Genomic DNA, 18,052 nt, shown 5'->3' with positions numbered 1-18,052 from the left:
ACTCTTTTCTCATTAGTGAAAAGGTTAAATGAGATCATCTATGTAAAACTCTTAGTATGGTATAAGCTTATTTTAAAAAACTCTCAACAAAGTTTACTACTACTACTACTACTACTACTACTACTACTACTAGTATAATTATTATTATTGAGAAGTTAGATAACATTTGAAAACATGTAGCTAATTAGCAATTTTAGAATGTTTTTAACAAAAAGTTGGCTTGAACTGTAGTGCCATCCCAAAACACTATGATGTTGCTGTGTAGTCAATACATAACCAACAGGGTTCAGAATAGTCAGATAATAAAATATTTTTCTGTGTTTTCACCTGTGGCAAAAACTATCCCATGAATATTCAAATCCTCCCAGCCTTCCCCTGCAGTTCTGTTGGGGACATGTGACAATTTCTGGCCAAAGGATTATAAGTAGAAATGGCAGGTGTTAGACAAATTCAGGGACACTTAGTGGCTGTGCCACCACAATCTATCTCTTTCCACACTCTAGTGTCTCAGCTGGCACATCACAAGATGTTAAGAACCTAAATTCCTGAGTCACAAGATAAAAAAGAACACTTTCTAACCTGTACTAGACTTTGTATAAGAAGAAATAAATTTTTGATTTGATAAGTCACTGAGATTTGAGATCTATCTATTACTGCAGTATGTTTTTCATTCAACAAATATTTACTTTGGTCTTACAATGTGTCAAGCAATGTTCTAGGCACCAAGAATATAAAGTTCCTGACCTCAAAGAGCTTAATATTAAATTCTTCCTTACAGAATCAGACTTGGAATGTTGGCTTCATTACCACAATGATTTAGCCTACTAAACTAATCACAATAAATTCTACATTTGTAATTTACATGTTTCCAATTTGTCTAAAATAAAGAAAAAGAAGTATAAAATAGGCAGTAATAAGTGGTATTATATAGTCAGGACTGGAAAATTTTTCCAGCTTATTAAATAATAGTTAATTTTTAAAGAAACTCTTTCTTAGGGCAGGAATAAGAGGTTATGTGCCCTCAAAAGAGAATAAAGAGTCATTTAGGAATCAAAATGTTTACAAAAGAGTTATCTCTTATTTTCAGAAGGGGAAATTACAATTTATCAAATGCTATACTTAAAAATATAGACACTAGAACCCTGTTTTCATATACACAATAAAGAACATTATTCTTAAATCCAAATGATTATATCATGATTCTTTCATTGCACAATTGGAAAAAGATATAACCAGTACTTAAGTTTAGTAGTTCCATGCTCTACTTTGTAACTGCCTTAACATTTTTTGGAATGAGTTAGAGATGTATAGAGTATATAACCAACTAAGTATTCATCTTTAGAGAAGACGAACAAAAGAAGAGTTGAATGACACATTCTAGATTGGACCTGGTTTTGGAACTCATGATCTAAGTTAGTATTACTCTTCTTAACCTACTGAAAAATTCAGCTTTTGCATATCATGCATCCCAACTTCAAATAGTACCTGTACAGCAAAGCAAAATTATCACTTAGCGTGTTTTCCAAAGTCCCACATGGAATTAAAATAGTGCATAATGAATGTGTTGATTACTAGAGAACCCTGTATAGATCAGAATAGAATGCACATATTGATGCCTTCCATACAGAGAATGATTTACAATACACTGAAAGCTGCAGGTAATTCTGGGATATTTGATAACACAGCTATTTTTAAAGATGTAGGCAATAACTTCATTTAATCTGATTAATAACTCAATCATAATTGAATATATAGTACTAAGCTATATTTATATTCATGTTTAAGATAATTTAACAAGAAGTCAAGTTTGACCTTTTTGTGCTTCAAGCAAACCAAACACATACTCACAATCAACCAATACAGGAAAGTTGATCATTATAGAAACAAATCTTAAGACCTTTACACTTTTTTGTTAATCTTTGTAGTATAACTAAATCTATCCATTAATTCAAATAATTATTTAATAATAATTAGAAAAAAACCTGCCCAAAGTATAAGACAAAATGTAACATTAAATTTACTCTTTTGAAATTTGCTGCAGCCATTATTATCACATGTGGGCATGTGGAAAAAAACTACTTTCAAACATGATAAAAGACTCATTCATAAAAATAGTTATGCTAGCTATTATCCTGATAGTACAGATATATCAGTGATTTATTTCATGATTCATGACATACCATGTTTTCACAAGAATGTTTGCTATGTCTTCAGTAATTTACCCATGGACAACCCATGTATGAAAGCATACACACACAGTAACACTTTGGATTGTGAGTAACTTGTTCTGCAAGTATTCTGCAAGATGAGCGAACATTTCTAATAAATTTTAACCTGATAAACAAGCAACATCTTACAATATGAGTAGTACATGACACCAAATGTCACATGATCACAACTGAGCCAATGGTTTTGTCTCTCTCGCTGCAGGATTGTGGGTGACTGTCTCCCATGCTCGAATGCTGGCTGTGGTATTTGGCAGGAATCAGTGATTTTTCAGAATATTGAAAGAGGCCCATAGCCAGCACTAGTGTATTTTTGTCACTTCAAAGCACCTATGGGCAGTCCTTTGCTTTTACATACAAGAGTAAGCTCAAGAATGCTTCATTCTGGATTAGGCTGCCTGCAGATATAGACCCTTTCCTCTGCTGACTTATTGCCAGTTACATTAAACAGAATATATGACAAGAGTTTATTAATAATAATGCTGTAATGTAGTCAACATCCAAGCAGATACAATGGCCCCCATGTAGTAAAAGATTCCACTGAGCCAACAGATAGCAGTGATTCCATTAGTGATATGAAAGTCATCCTACACAATAACCCACCTTTCTCTTGTCTCCCTCACACCAGCCATTAAGGTCTTCAAAGGTAAGTGCAGGTTAATTTGTTTGTTTTTCTTTATATTTTATATTTTCTTTATTATTTAGTATTATATTACAGAATTGTAATCATTTTTATATGACTTTATATGATTATTTTGGGGTTGTGGAATCATCTGAGTTTCCATTATTTCTTATAGGGAAATTTATTTTGATATATAAGTGTTTTAGATTTTAAGCATGTTTCCTCAATGACCTATGCTTGCAAACCAAGGTTTTATTTTATTGGGATTTTAGACAATGAATGCAAAATTAAATGCAATGTATAAACGCAGATATAGAAGAAAATCAAGATTGGGCTTCCTTGAATAATACACAGGACGAGACACCCCCTGAAAGGAAGTATTCAGGTAAAATTTTTTCTTTCCTTGCTACATGAAAAACTAAGGTAATAAAGGAAAGGTTTATCAATTTTATCTCAAACTCATAGCCATTCATTTACAAAATCCCAAGAACTTCAAATATATCCATACTCAGTCTACTGACTCCCTTAAACCATTTTTATAGGAAGTCAGTGTCTAATTTGGGGTTTTGAGGTGGCAATCTCCTCCAAAATAAAAAATACATAAACAATGCCGTTTATTTTATAGACTACCAAAAATGATTTTCAGTTTCCCTATATACATATTCTCCTCTGCCTTGCCCCACCAAAATGTCTTTTCCTTTGTTGCTCTATTACTCTACGTTGGTATAAACAACTTCTTTCCATCTAAGATGGCCATCCAATGAAGTGTAGAAGTTTTACCAGATAGTTCCATTGTCTTTGAAACAAAAACACCATAACCCATCAGGTGAAATAAAATTGAGCACATCAAGTTCCTTTAAATTCAATGTGCCTAAAATAACTATTTTTTAAAACTATATAAGCCTGGCATCAGGTTTAATGATACTTTTTAAATTTCAGATACTGTGATCTGAACATACCATTTAAAACTAAACTATTCCATGGACATTCTAGAATACCTATCTTTATGAGTTCCTTGGTTTACTTACTTCCAGGTTTATAAAAAGCTCTAAGAAGTGAATGCAGCCCATAAGGTATTTGCTAACCTCCTCAAATTTCTAAAGATCAAAAGAGGAACACATCACACTAAAAAATAATAAATTAGAAGTGATCAACAATGTTGCTAAAAAGAGTAAGTTTTTTCTTGTTTTTGTCTTTGTTTTTGAGAGAGAGAGAGAGAGAGAGAGAGGGAGAGAGAGAAAGAGAGCTCGAGCAGGGGAGAGGAGCTGAGAGAGAGAATCGTAAGCAATTTTGCTTTTCTGTAACTGCTTATTAATAACAAATCAAAAAATTGGAAATATTACAAAATATAAAAGCCACAGATTAAGACTCAAGAGACCTGGATTCTAAGTACACTTGATCAGTTATTTACAAGCTACTTAAGGCCTTTATGTACTGTCTGCCTGACGAGAGCTGGGAACAACCTAACCCTACTGGTGATCAGGTTAAACATGACAGACAGCATCCCAGGGACCTGGGAAATGCCTCAGGAAATAAGAAGCTTTCACATGTTTGGTTTGAAAGTAAACCCATATAGATAACTGTCTCTAAAACTGAAAACACCCTTTTCTCTAAGTTGCAATAGTAAATCAGGCACAGAGCTACAGAGGAGAAAAATAAACAAACATTATCAAAAATTCTACACGGAAAGTAAATAAAATGCTCAGAGTCATGACCAGCAACATTCTGCTCATTATAATATTTTTAGATGCTTTTAAAGCAATACAATGCACGTATCTGGATACCAAAAGCTCAGAATAAGCAAAAAAAAAAATCAGAGTCATTAATAAAGTTCATGCTTCACTTCTCTTTATTCCTTTGCTTCAAAAGAATGCTTACTAAAAACAGACATTCTGCATCTGTGCCCAAAGATCAGGAGCTGATTTGGAAAATAAAGCTAACCTACACAAAGACTCTGGATTGAAAAATATAGCTTAGTTTCTTAAGATCTTTTTTATTGATCATTTTTGGAGTTCAGACATAATCTTGAGGTATGTAAAACACGAATTAGTTTTTTTGTTGTTGTTTGCAGTTCCCTTTATAAATATTAATGGCCACAGTAAGTGAATAGGCTCATGGAATCTAAGGAAATAGCACACAGTCAAGTAGCCTGCAAGTGGTAGATATTCTACTCAGAAATTCAGACCTGCTCATTTCAACCAACGCACAGTCACAGTTGTAACTGATTACCTAAACCAAATATATATCATTCATTGATTCATTACGCAAATATTCGGTGACAGCCCACACCAGGCCGCATGTTGTGGTCAGCACCCTGGTGCATCAGTGTGCAAATGAGGCAGAATTCCAACAGCATGCTGGGTAAATGTTCAACAACTGCAGGAAGGGAAGGGACTTGTTTGTAGTAATTGCTTATTTACAAAACGTACACTCTGATAATAACAGACTTCTATCTACCAGTCTCACATCATTGAACTTTGAGCTGGGGAGAGAGGTGCACAACCAACTCTTATGAGCCTGTGTGAGCTTGCTGCAGCACACCACCGAAAAAAATCCCTGCCCTTGTGAAAAATGCTTTTTAGTGGAGAGAGAGAGAAGCAACATACTGGTCACATATATGGTATATCAGCTACAGAGAAGTGTTATGGAGAAGGGAAGGCTGAGAAGTCAGGTAGGCAGTGTAGGTAAGAAGGGACAATTTTAATAGGATTGCCAGAAAAGGTTCCCTTTAAAAATGGCCCTGATGGTGATGGAGGAGTGGACCAAGAGGACATTAAAGGAAGAGCATTTCAGGAAGGGGGTCCCTAGGTGCCTACATGGTAAAAGCTTGGGTACTTATTTGGAGAATTTGGTTTTCACATAAGTGAGATGGAAAGACATTGAAAGGTTTTTCTGGGGGTTTTTGTTTTTGTTTTTTTTTTGGTTTTATCCAAGGAGTGACATGATCTCACTTCTACTTTTCAAATGTTACTCCTGCTGATGTTTTGAGTACACTATTTGGGGGTGAGCAAAAGTGGAAGCTCTTGTAATAATCCAGGCAAGAAGTCATAGTAGGTTGAATCACTAAATTCTACTCCTCACCCTAATAACACTATATGTTAACTGACTAGAATTTAAATAAAAATTGGGTCAAAGTGGTAGTGGAGAGAATGTTGGGGAGTGGTGAGATTTCAGATATATTTTAAATATAGAGTCAAAAGTATTTACTGACAAACTGAATGTGAAGTGTTGCCCAAAAGATGATTCTAAAGATTTTATGCTAAGCCTCTGGGAAAGGTGAATTTAGCATTGACTGAATTAGAGCAGAGCAATTTTGGAAGAAAGATTGGGAATTTGCTTTAGCGTATGCAGAGTTTGATATGTCTATAAGACGTCAAGGTGGAAGTGTAGAACAGGCAGCTGGCATGAGTCTGGGTTTGGAAAGAGGCATGGGTTGGAGATATAATTGTGGAAGTAGTCAAGATACTGATAGTACTTAAAACACTGGGACTCAATTGGAGCATCAGAAGAATGAATGCAAATTTACTTAAAATTTAGTCAGCTCTTTAACAAATGCATATTCCAGCAAGTACTAACTCATTTAATTCTCGTGACCCTAGAAGGTAGGTGCTATGATTTTCCTCTTTTTACAAATTTAGAAACTAAAGCACAGAGAGATTAAGTTACTTGACCAAAGTCACAAGTAAATGGCTAATAAATGGTAGATATAGGGTTTTTAACCAAGGCTGTCCAGATCCAGAGTTCTTGTTAGAGACTAGAAGTTATCTAAAGGCCTGAGGCCTCCAGCACTATGGCATTCAGAGGTCAGAGTTGATGCCATCTTATTCATGGCATGTAACAAACACATTTTACTCTCCAATAGCAATACTACTTATACTCAGAGAGAATAGTTTGTTTCCCTTTATATGTTTTTACATGTTCTGTAATAAGCACATGTTACTTCTAGAATCAGAAAGACTATATTAACATAATAGAAGGTGTAGAGTTATTTTTTAAACCTTGTTTCAATGGATGCATGTTACTGCCTGTTTAAGGCACAGCTCAGTGAAAAGCTACAATGAAAATCATTATAGAAAAACTGAATTGCTTTTTGCTTGGGGCATGAATAAAGTTACTAAATAATTTATTATCCAAAGAACAGCCCTGAAAGTAAAAAGGAGCACTATTAATTACACCATAACAATAGGCTGAAGTTGGGCTTACCCTAAGCATTCCTATAGTAGGAACAGGCAGCCCCGGTACTTCTTTCTTAAGAACAGCATGTGTGAATAGAGGAAAGCAGTCTCTTCTTTGGTCCATTCACACTACCTTCTTACTACTGCTCATGGGAGGTTCAATATATCTTTATTTGCTGTTATTGTTGTTTACCCTTCTACCAACTACCAGTTAGCACTGGGTCAAAAAGCAAACAGCACCCCTTGCATGTTATTATATGTGGGTATTGGAGAACTGCTACATAGAGCTCATTAGGCCTTAGGATGAGAAATGAAAAGACTTCAGCTATTTTGATGACTGAAGCCACATTCAAGGATGAGGGAAGACATATTACTGACATTAAGTATAAATAAAATCCAATAAAAATCACTTTACACAGAGATTAAACACTATATTTATAATCATTAAAAAGAATTATCTTCATTTCTATTCTAACTTGAGCAAACTGGGAAAGAAAAAACATCTAACTACCCACCTCTAATTCCCAAGTTATATTTTATACTATATCAATACTAACTTGGTGTGGAACATAGGCAAGCTGAAATGGCTAAATGGAAATACAAGGGAATATACTGTACCTTGTTTTACCTGTAAGGAACACACACCTGACAAAAGGCAATTTTCACATCCAAGGTTGGTTCACTGCAGTAGTACAATAAATGGAGGCTCATAAATACCTATAGAAAAAGGGGGGGGGGCATGAATTTCCAAATCACCTAATTTTTCATTATTTAATAGTATAGACTTTAATATAATTTGAATTAAACACAAGATGTCACGCATAACATATATTCAGCACAATCCTTATCCAGACTAGTATTAGATAGTTTTCACACCTACCTATCATATTTAATATAAAAATAGTGTTTAATCATAAACACTAAATAATAATATAAAGTAAGATGTCATACTTCTATAATGATCAACACCATCACAATCATAAATATTAGATAAAAGAAACTGGATATACTTAATAAGTTAAAGTTCAGAACAGTCTATTATACAGCACTTTCAGTTCCAGGCAGCTAATTTAAAAAGTCTCAAACATATGCTCAAGAGCATATGTATAAGCATGTTCATTATAGAACAAAGGAACTTTAAATAACTGTAATTGATAGAATTATATCCAGGACTTGGAATAATTGAATTTGAGCTCAAGGTATCAGCATAGATAAATTTTTCAAACATGATGCTCAGTGGGAGAAAAAGAAAATTTCAAAAGGGTATGAAAATCATAAATTTATAATATAAAATTATAAAATATACAAAATCATATACATTGCTTTGTTATAATCATAAAACCAAGACCAAAAAAATGGACACTATATTAACATCAACTTAATCTTGGTTAAGTACAAAGATTTTGATTATTTATTTTCCATATATTTGAAATATTTTATAATTTTGCAGAGTATTAAGGACAGGATAAAATCATGTAATGATGGTAATGTCAAATTAGTACTGTCTTATATGAGGTGATGAAGCAGCATCAGAGAGATCCAATTGAAACCTTTTTCAGTTCAATTAAGCACACTTTACTGATATATTGTGTGCAAGACACAACTCTGAGAGTTAAACAATTTTAAAACCACAATTGACACAAGACTTCTGTTTCTGGCAAAATGAATGATTAGATATCCTGAAAACCTCTCTCAGTGTAAAGCCCCTAAAAATTAGATGATATATACAAACTGTATTTGTTAATGCATAACTGAACTGCCAGAAAGAAAGGAAGGAAGGAAGGAAGGAAAGAAGGAAGGAAGGAAGGATGGAAGGAAGGAAGGATGGAAGGAAGGAAGGATGGAAGGAAGGAAGGAAGGAAGGAAGGAAGGAAGGAAGGAAGGAAGGAAGGAAAGAAAAACTCTGAGTCTGAAAACAAGGTGAAAGAATTCATGCAGAGAAGTAAATGAGCTGAAGTTGCCTCTTGTCCCTAGGCCTCTGCTGCCGTCTGAAGATGAAAACTTTAGTTGTTAGAGATTAGCATGTAGAGTCCAAGAAACAAAGTTTAGAATCTGTCTATAGTGGGAAGTCACACTGAAGACATCTACACTGAGCTTAATAGAGGAATTTGTAAACAACTTTAGGAGAGGTAGCAAAACAATCCCAGAAGGAAGGTCTGAATTGTAAGAAAAAAATATTTTACACGGTAACTTGCTAGATTTTTTTAAATTTCAGAAAGAATGAAAGGGCAAGAACATGCAGAACATTCCTGAAGAAGAGCAAAGCGGGTGTTCGTGGAGGGCAGAAGGGTCCACAGTTGCAGTAAGTAAACCTATGTGGGACAGATGCAGAGCTAGACCTACAAATTAATAAAGAGCCAAAACCAGACACATACATACACGGAAACCTAATTAGGTCAAAGCTTGCATTGCAAATATTTGGGGGAAAAAAGAAGCTGTGCAGTAAATCATGATGAGACAATAGGAACTCATCATAAATATGGGCGACGGATGGTGGGATGGAAGCACACCCCTGTCGAAAGACAATTCTCTATTAGGTGTTTCACATTTCTGCTAATCTTGCAAACAGAAGCACTGGCTGTCTTTATTCCAGACTATCTTCTCAAGGATAATTATATAGCAAGCCATCTTGGAACAGAGAGAGAGTATCTCCCTCTGGAACAAAGGGCAGGTTTGATTACTCCCCAGTATAATAAAGATAAGATGTCCCTCTGGGGCAAGCCATGCTTACTACCATTATAAATACGTGGCTTTCTTATGCTTGGAGTTCCTCTTCAGCTGTCACCTGAACTTCTTTGCATCACCCAATGGGATTGAGGCCTGAGGAATGGCATGAATGTTGACGTTCTAGCTGCTGCTATTAATGTGAGTAACAACAAGAACCTGTGTCTACTTCTTCAAGCTACATGGTAGAGTCATGCATGTTTGTTTCATGATTATTTTTTTATTTGTTATTTTTTTATAAATTTTTTATGTTTATTTTTGAGAGAGAGGGAGAGAAAGTGCAGGTGGAGGAGGGGCAGAGAGAGAGGGGGAGAGAGGATCTGAAGCAGGCTCCACACTGGCAGCAAAGAGCCTGATGCAGGGCTCAAACTCACAAACCGGGAGATCATGACCTGAGCCAAAGTTGGACTGAGCCACCCAGGTGCCCCTATTTCATATTATTTTTAAACCTTACATATATGAAACACTATTTGATATGTCAAATATTTTATAATAGAAAACAAATTCAAGTGACACAAGGAATTAGTGGTGCTTCATTCTTTTGCTGGACATTTCTGTGTAAGCACGAATGCTTGGAATCAAAACTCTCATAATAGCCATTAGTGGGAAATTATCTTGAAGAGAAATGCTGAGGGGTATGAAGTGGGAAGATAGAAGAAACTGTGCTTGATGATCACATTAAACTACTGAATTAAGAAATTCTGGAACTTTTCTACTTCTAGACTTTCTGTTATATATGAAGGTAAATCTGCCATTAAAAAGTTACTAAAATATGCTTAGAATGTAAAAACTAAAATAAAACAACAAAAGAAATGATTTACTCCTCAAATTTTGCCTGTGAGATTATTTTATTGCATTCATTAGGTTCCAATGAGATTTATACATCATTTTTGCCAGTTATCTCTACTTCTTAAAATTTTAAATTTAGTTTTAATTCAGGTATAATCTACACCTAGCAAAATGAACAGTTCTTACGTATATAGTTGATGAGTTTTGACAAATTCACATAGCCATGTAACTCACATTCTGATGAAGATAAAAAATAGTCTGAAAACCCCTTGTGCCCTATACCGCACACCCCAGGCAAACAATGTTCTAACTTCTTTCACTATAAATTAGTTTTTCTTGTCCTTGAACTCAGATAAATTCAACGATACAGTATGCACTCTCTTTTGTCGGGCTTCTTTTGCCCAGCGATATGCTTTTAGTATTTAGTCATATTGGCATAAATTTTAGTAATGGTTCATTTTATAGTGGAGTTAAATGTATCACAGTGTGATTATCCATTCTACTTTAAGACACTTGAGGTGCCTCTTTTTTTTAATATTATTAATAATGCTGCTATGAATACTTACATGCATGTATTTTTGTATAAGTATATTTTCATTTCTCTCAGGAAAAATACCAAGAGAAAACATTGTTAGATCATGAGATTAGAAACTCATTTTATTTATGAAAAACTGCCAGACACATTATCAGCCACCTGCAGCAATGTATGAAATTCAGTTGTTTTACATCTTTGCCAACATTTGGTGTTATCAGTTTTGTAAATTTTAATCATTCTAATGGACATATGGTTTTATTTTTTATTTCCCTGATGACTAATGATGCTGAGCTTATTTTCATCTGTTTATTGTCCACTTATTTATCATCTTTTGTGAAGTGCCTTTTCAGTTTTTTTGCCCATTTGGTGGTGGGCTATGGGTAGGGAGGAAGAGTTTATCTGTCTTTTTATTAAAATTATAGAAATTCTTTATTTCAGGTAAAAATTTTCTGTTATATATATAATATTTTCTTTCATAAAACTAGTTTATAGCTTTATGTTGAACTTAGAAATGTTCTCTTTTGGTAATATTTAATTTTTATGAAATTTATATCCTTTATTCTTTTTATTAATAGTGCTTCCTTGAGTCAATTAAGGGATCATTGTCCACATCAAATTCACAAAGATATTCTTTCACATTTTCTTCCTGAAGCTTTACATTGTTAATTTTACTTTTAGGTATATAATCTACCTCTAATTAATTTTAATCTATGGTATGATTATATATTGAAGTATATATGGAAGTTTAGTTTTCTCCTTATACATAGTCATTTGTTCAAGTATCCTTAGTCAAAAGAATTTCCTTTCCATTCGGAGTTACCTTGCTGCCTTGGTAAAAAAAATCAACTGACTGCACAAATGTGGATCTATTACAAGAACATTTTTTGGTTCAATTGACCTATTATCTATATCATTCCATCTTGATTACTGCAGCTTTATAATAAATCTTCAAATTAGCAAAGTCTCCCAATTTTTTTCTTTTTATTTATTTATTTATTTATTTATTTATTACATTTATTTTTTGAAGGATAGAGTGAGACAGAGCATGAGCAGGGAGGGTCAGAGAGAGAAGGAGACACAGAATCTGAAGCAGGCTCCAGGCTCTGAGCTAGCTGTCAGCACAGAGCCCATCAGCACAGGGCTCGAACCCACTAACTGTGAGATCATGACCTGAGCCGAAGCCGGAGGTTCAACTGACTGAGCCACCCAGGTGCCCATTTTCTTTTTATTTGGAAGACCCTTCTGGGTCTCTGCATTTCCAATAAGTTTTAAAATCAGCCTGACATTTCAAAAAATTATTTAAAACTTTTTCGAATTTGGTTGAGAATATAGTAGAGCTATAGCTCACATTGGGAAGAATGATATCTTAACAACATTGGGTGTGTTTTATCCATAATTATGGTGTATTTCCCCATTTATTTTAGTTCTAATTTACCTCAGAAATGTTTAATTTACAGTATATAGATCTTGTGTGTTTTTCTTTATTTAGCATTTACATTTTTGATGCTAATGTAAATGAAATATTTTTAATTTCCATTTTGCAAATGTTTATTTTTTACATTATTTTACATTATTTAATGTTAATTTTTGTAAGTGACCTTGCATTCTACCACACTGCTAATTCATTTATTAAATCCAATAAATATTTTGTAGGTTCTTTAGGATTTTCCTTATACATGAAAAAGTTATCTGCAGATGAAGATAGTTTTTTCTTTTTCCTTTCTAATCCGGTTTTTCTTGCCTAAATTTCTGTTCTAGTACAATGTTGAATAGAAGTGAGAAGCTGTTAATGAGGTCTCTCTCTTTTAAGACATGTATAAATCCATTTACATTTAAAGTGAATACAAATATTGCTGAGATCAATACTACCACTGTACTCTCTCATACTTTACCCTTGTATTCTTTATTCCATTTTTCCTCTTTCTCAGCCTTTTTTGGAAGAACTGAGTATATTTTTGTTTTCCATTTCTATTTTATCCAATAGCCTATTGCTTATACATCTTTTTTTAGTGGTTTTTCTAGAGTTTGTTTTGTCATCTAGCTTGAAATAATATGATTCTACCTCACATATAGTTTAAGAAGCTTACAATAGTATACTCCAATTTTCCCCTCTAGTCTTCTAAACTATTGTTGTCATATATTTTACTGATACATGTATTATAAACCTCATAACACATGGCTATTATTTTTGCCAGAAAAAGCAATTCTATTTTAAGGAAATTTAGACATTACAAAGAAAAGTACTTTATATTTACTTACATATTCTCTCCATATAGTTCTTTCACATGTTTCCTTAATTTTATTTTTAAGCACTTAGTTTTTGATGTTATTATAAAGGTATTTTTGTTTTATTCCCATTCTCCAAAAGCTCATTTCTGGCATTAAATGGCGACGTGTTCTCCCAGCCACTCTTCAGTTTTTCCTTCAGTCTCTCACAGCACTTTGTTCACACTTTTATTATGAATATCTTATAATATTGTAACTGTTTCATATGACTGTTCCATACTATCTTATGACCTTCTCAGGGAAAGTGACCATGCTTTATTCATGTTTAAAACCCCAGGGCCCAATGCTATTCATAGTATAGAGCTAATGTTGAGTAAATGTTGGTTGAATAAAAGGAGAATCAAATAAAAAACACTTCCTTCTTTTTCTAGTACAAATCTAAGTATTTTTATTATCTCTGCATATTCAGAGCTATAAGTTTTCAACAAATTTGGTGCTAACAAATTAGGAATGAAGAGTTTGTAGTGGTGGAAGTATGAAAGAATCCAACATAGATGATCTCAGAAATGCTACCCAGCAAGGCTGTTTTTAGTTCTGTACTGCTGAATTGGGCATGTGGGAAATAATAATATCCAGCCCACCACCTGAAATGAACAATGTATTTTAATTTTTATTGAGTGAATAATCTTGTTATGCAAAGTAAGCATCCTGACCTTTCCTGGTTGCCTTATAAAGATTCCAAATGTAGCACCATGACTAAGTCACTAAGTCACTGCAGACACTTCTTGTTCCACAAAGGGACATTAAAAGAAAAAGAATGTTCAGTATGATAATCTCAGTGAATTATAGAAAACTAGTTTGGTAATTATATTCCTTGATAGCATGGCAGAGAGCATTTGGCACCACTACATAGAAACAGCGTAAATGTCCAGGGCATTATCTCGATATTAGTCTAAAGTGTAATTAGTGACAATATCTTGATGCAAAATGGGACCCATGAGTAGCTCGAGAAGGGAGGAGATGATAATTTGGGGAGTTTAGTGCTTTCAATTACTGGTTGTTCTTATGGGGAAAGTCCCATTTGTGCACTCTTGCCATGCAGGATACTGAGTTTCTCTTCATTACATGGCTATATGAATTAATGACTACTCTGAACAAAGCAGTAGGCCAAGTTGTATGAATGAGGTATACTTGAGAATTTAAGGTTGAACTGGTGCATAGCAGCTACTATAAAGAAGGTAACTATGATATGTTTTAATAGCTTAGATCAATACTTAAATTTGTTTGTATGTGAGATGTGCCAATAAAGCACAGGAGGTTTAGGAAGCTTTACAGATGCAGAAATATCAAATTTTTCTGGGCAGCTCCAGGCTCCCATGGTTTGTCACTGAAATGTAATACATACAAGAGAAAACCAAATGAACAATTAATTACAAAATATGTTTTAAGATCCAGCACTTTCCAAGTTGAATCGATATACAACAAACTGCTTATCTGTAAATGTCATAAATAAATTTTGATTTATTATATATGACTTATTAAAAGATGACTCTCTTAACAGCCTGTAAGCATATGTAAAATATGAGAATACAAAGTCACTGTTAATTATAAGAACAAAAAAAAACAGTCTGTCTCTTCTATGCCCTAAGGAATTCTCCCAGCTGTGTATAAAAAACATATATATGGGGCACCTGTGTGGCTCAGCCCGTTAAGCATCCAACTCTTGATCTCAGCTCAGGTGTTGATCTCAGGATCATGAGTTCAAGCCCATGTTGGGCTCTGTGCTGGGTGTGGTGCCTACTTAAAAATTTAACAATTAAAAATTGAGCCTGGTGGCTCAGTCGGTTAAGCCTCTGACTTCGGCTCAGGTCAGATCTCAAATTTGTGGGTCGAGCCCCGCGTCAGGCTCTGTGCTGACAGCTAGCTCAGAGCCTGGAGCCTGCTTCCGGTTCTGTGTCTCCTTCTCTCTCTGCCCCTCCCCCTCTCATGCTCTGTCTCTCTCTGTATCAAAAATAAATAAAACATTTAAAAATTAAAAAAAAAATTTTAATTAACATTTTTGAAAAGTACAAATAAAGAAATAAATAAAAAGTAAATATACCATGAAATAAGAAATTGTCTTTTTAGTACTAATAGAAAAAATATAATTAAGTTTAATGTTCTATTAAGAACTATGCATTTGCTTACTTTAAGATATTATTAAATCTTCTGGTCCATGGACTACCATTTTTTTTTCATGGACTATCATTTAGAACAGAAAATAGGGGCGCCTGGGTGGCTTAGTCGGTTGAGCGTCTGGCTTCAGCTCAGGTCATGATCTCACAGTTTGTGGGTTCGAGCCCCACGTCAGGCTCTGTGATGACAGCTAGCTCAGAGCCTGGAGCCTGCTTCAGATTCTGTGTCTCCCTCTCTCTCTGACCCTCCCCTGCTCATGATCTGTCTCTCAAAAATAAATAAAAACATTAAAAAATTTAAAAAAAACAGAAAATAGCCCATTGACCAAATTCACATCAACACCTGTTTTTGTAAATAAAGTTTTATTGGAACACATCCATTCATTAATCTACATATTGGCTATGGCTGCTCTTACCCTATATTAGTAGATTTGAGTAACTATGACAGAAACTATATGGCCTACAAAGACTATAATATTTACTATCTGACACTTTACAGAAAAGGTTGCCAGGGGCACCTGGCTGGCTCAGTCAGTACAGCATGTGGCACTTGGTCTTGAGGTCATGAGTTCAAGCCCCATATTGGTCATAGAACTTACTTACAAAAAAAAGAAAAAGAAAAAAGGTTGCTAACCTCTGATTTAGAGCACTCTCAATGCAAACACATAGAAGCACATCATTAGTTTCGGTATAAAGGCAAAAATAATTTAATATCTCTAATCATAAGTATATAAGTACACAAAATACTTTTTAAGAAATTATACTTAATATCTAATAAACATTATTCCCTTCCAAGTAATCTATGCTTATCTATATCTAAAAGCTAAGCATCTCTTAAAATATTGTTCATATAACAAGATAGTTGCTTCCAAAGAAATCATTTGATTAACTTATTTAACAAGAGTAAAAAAACAGAGACCAGAATATAAGAAATGAGAAAGAGGCGAATGCATAAGAAATAGGACAGATTATTAAGAGAGAAGACATATAAAATAAGAAACATAAAAACAGCAAAAGTCACCAATTCAAGAATTATAATATGTACAAGCATTTTTAAGTTTTCTTAATATTTAACACATAACATTGCTTCTGGTTCTAGAAACCTGGTAGGGTTAGCTAACATGCAAACTCTCACATCACAAAACTCTAGATGAGTTTGTGTAACAAAAAGCAGCTAATGTGTGAATTTACGTTAAAAAAGGAAAATTGCCAGTGGTGTTATGAAGTTGGCTCCTACGATCAGCTTGCAAAACCTGGTTGTGCACATCTCTTCCCCAAATCCATGCCTGGTGACACCACTTCAGTGGTTTAAAATTGGTTTTTGTGGGAACATTTACACCATAGAAACTGGCGAATGCTACAAACCAAGTTTTCTTCAGGGAACTGGTGATTAAATATTTAGTAGTACACCACTGGAAGTTACCAGGTACCAGAAATGAAAGAGGACACTAAAAAAGATAAATCAGAAATTTCCAGATATATCACAAGGAAAGCAAATATTACAAATGAGAATCATCAAATACTATAAAAGCAGTATTACCACCGTAAGAACTTTATATGATGAAAACAATTAGAAAGACCATAAGTAGGAATGAGTGACATAATTAAAAGTCAGAATAAGAAACAAAGGAGAAAGGTTAAGATGGTAGAGGAGTAGGGTGACCCTAGGCTTGCCTCCTGCCTCAAACAACAAGATAAATACCCAATCATTCTGAACACCCAAGAAATTGATCAGAGTCTGAAAAACAAAGGTGCACGTCTACAAACAGAAAAAACAACCCATGGAAAGTAGGAACTGTGAAGAGTTGATTTGTGGGAAAAAAGAGCTTCAGGTGCTGCGGTAGGGAGGGATCCCTGATCACAGAAAGCAGGAAGCTAAGAGTAAGGAAAAAAAATAGTGAAAAACACAGGGGAGAGCACAAGAAAACTGTTCCCCAAAATCAGTACGGAGAAAAGAAAGGGTTTCAATAACACCAGTTTTTTATAAACAGGAGAGCACAGAGTCTGAAGTTTCAGAGCTCAGTGTCTGACAGCACTCCAGTGAAGAAGCAAGGCAAAGCCCTGGGAGCTGGCTGCCTGTTCTGAGGATCCCCTGGGATCCTTGGAGTGCTTTTGATAGAGGTGGTAGGGCCTCTCCATGAGCAAAAGTCCTGGCCAGCACCACTGAGCTGTCCCATTCACCAGTATAGGAACAAAGATGCCAGCTGAGGGCAGCAACCCCTGGTGACAGCTGTGTGTTGCAATTTACCATAAACTCTGAGCTGCTGCCACCATGCAATCTCTCCAACTGTTTCCTGGGACAAGCCAGCCCTAGCCAGAGGGCAGCAAGACCCTCCCTCAGAGGATCAGTCCAGGTGGAAACCCAAGGGGTCTCTGAAGTGTGGGGTTTTGAAACACAGCTTCACCTGAGATAAAACCCGGGAGGGCAGGCAGCTCAAACACAGGGTGAAAGGGGATCTGACAGAAGCCAGGGACACAGGAGGGGTGACTGCACATCTCTGAGGTTACTAACTTCCCCACTCTGGAGACTAGAGAGCAGAGTAAAGCCATTTTCACTTCTAGCCAACCAGCACTGATAGACC

The 18,052-nt window shown here is 34.9% G+C and overlaps 1 protein-coding gene across 9 annotated transcripts in view; it reads right to left on the bottom strand.

The window, feature by feature from the left end:
* MAPK10 (mitogen-activated protein kinase 10) overlaps positions 1-18,052 on the bottom strand; it is a 298,691-nt gene that overhangs the window by 140,978 nt on the left and 139,661 nt on the right. For 7 of the 9 annotated variants that reach the window (XM_029943666.1, XM_029943656.1, XM_029943612.1 and 4 more), the window contains one exon: positions 7,668-7,739. The exons of 1 other annotated variant lie outside the window; for it this stretch is intronic. In XM_029943666.1, the coding sequence (XP_029799526.1) occupies positions 7,668-7,739 (72 nt within the window). Of the gene's footprint in view, positions 1-7,640; positions 7,740-18,052 lie in introns of those variants that run through there. One more of the 9 variants, XM_029943647.1, reaches the window with a different exon arrangement.

The sequence above is a fragment of the Suricata suricatta genome, chromosome 1, assembly GCF_006229205.1.
Source record: "Suricata suricatta isolate VVHF042 chromosome 1, meerkat_22Aug2017_6uvM2_HiC, whole genome shotgun sequence".
Taxonomy (NCBI): Eukaryota; Metazoa; Chordata; class Mammalia; order Carnivora; family Herpestidae; genus Suricata; species Suricata suricatta.
Note: the sequence above shows the minus strand (reverse complement) of the source record. Positions and strands in the feature narration are given on the sequence as shown.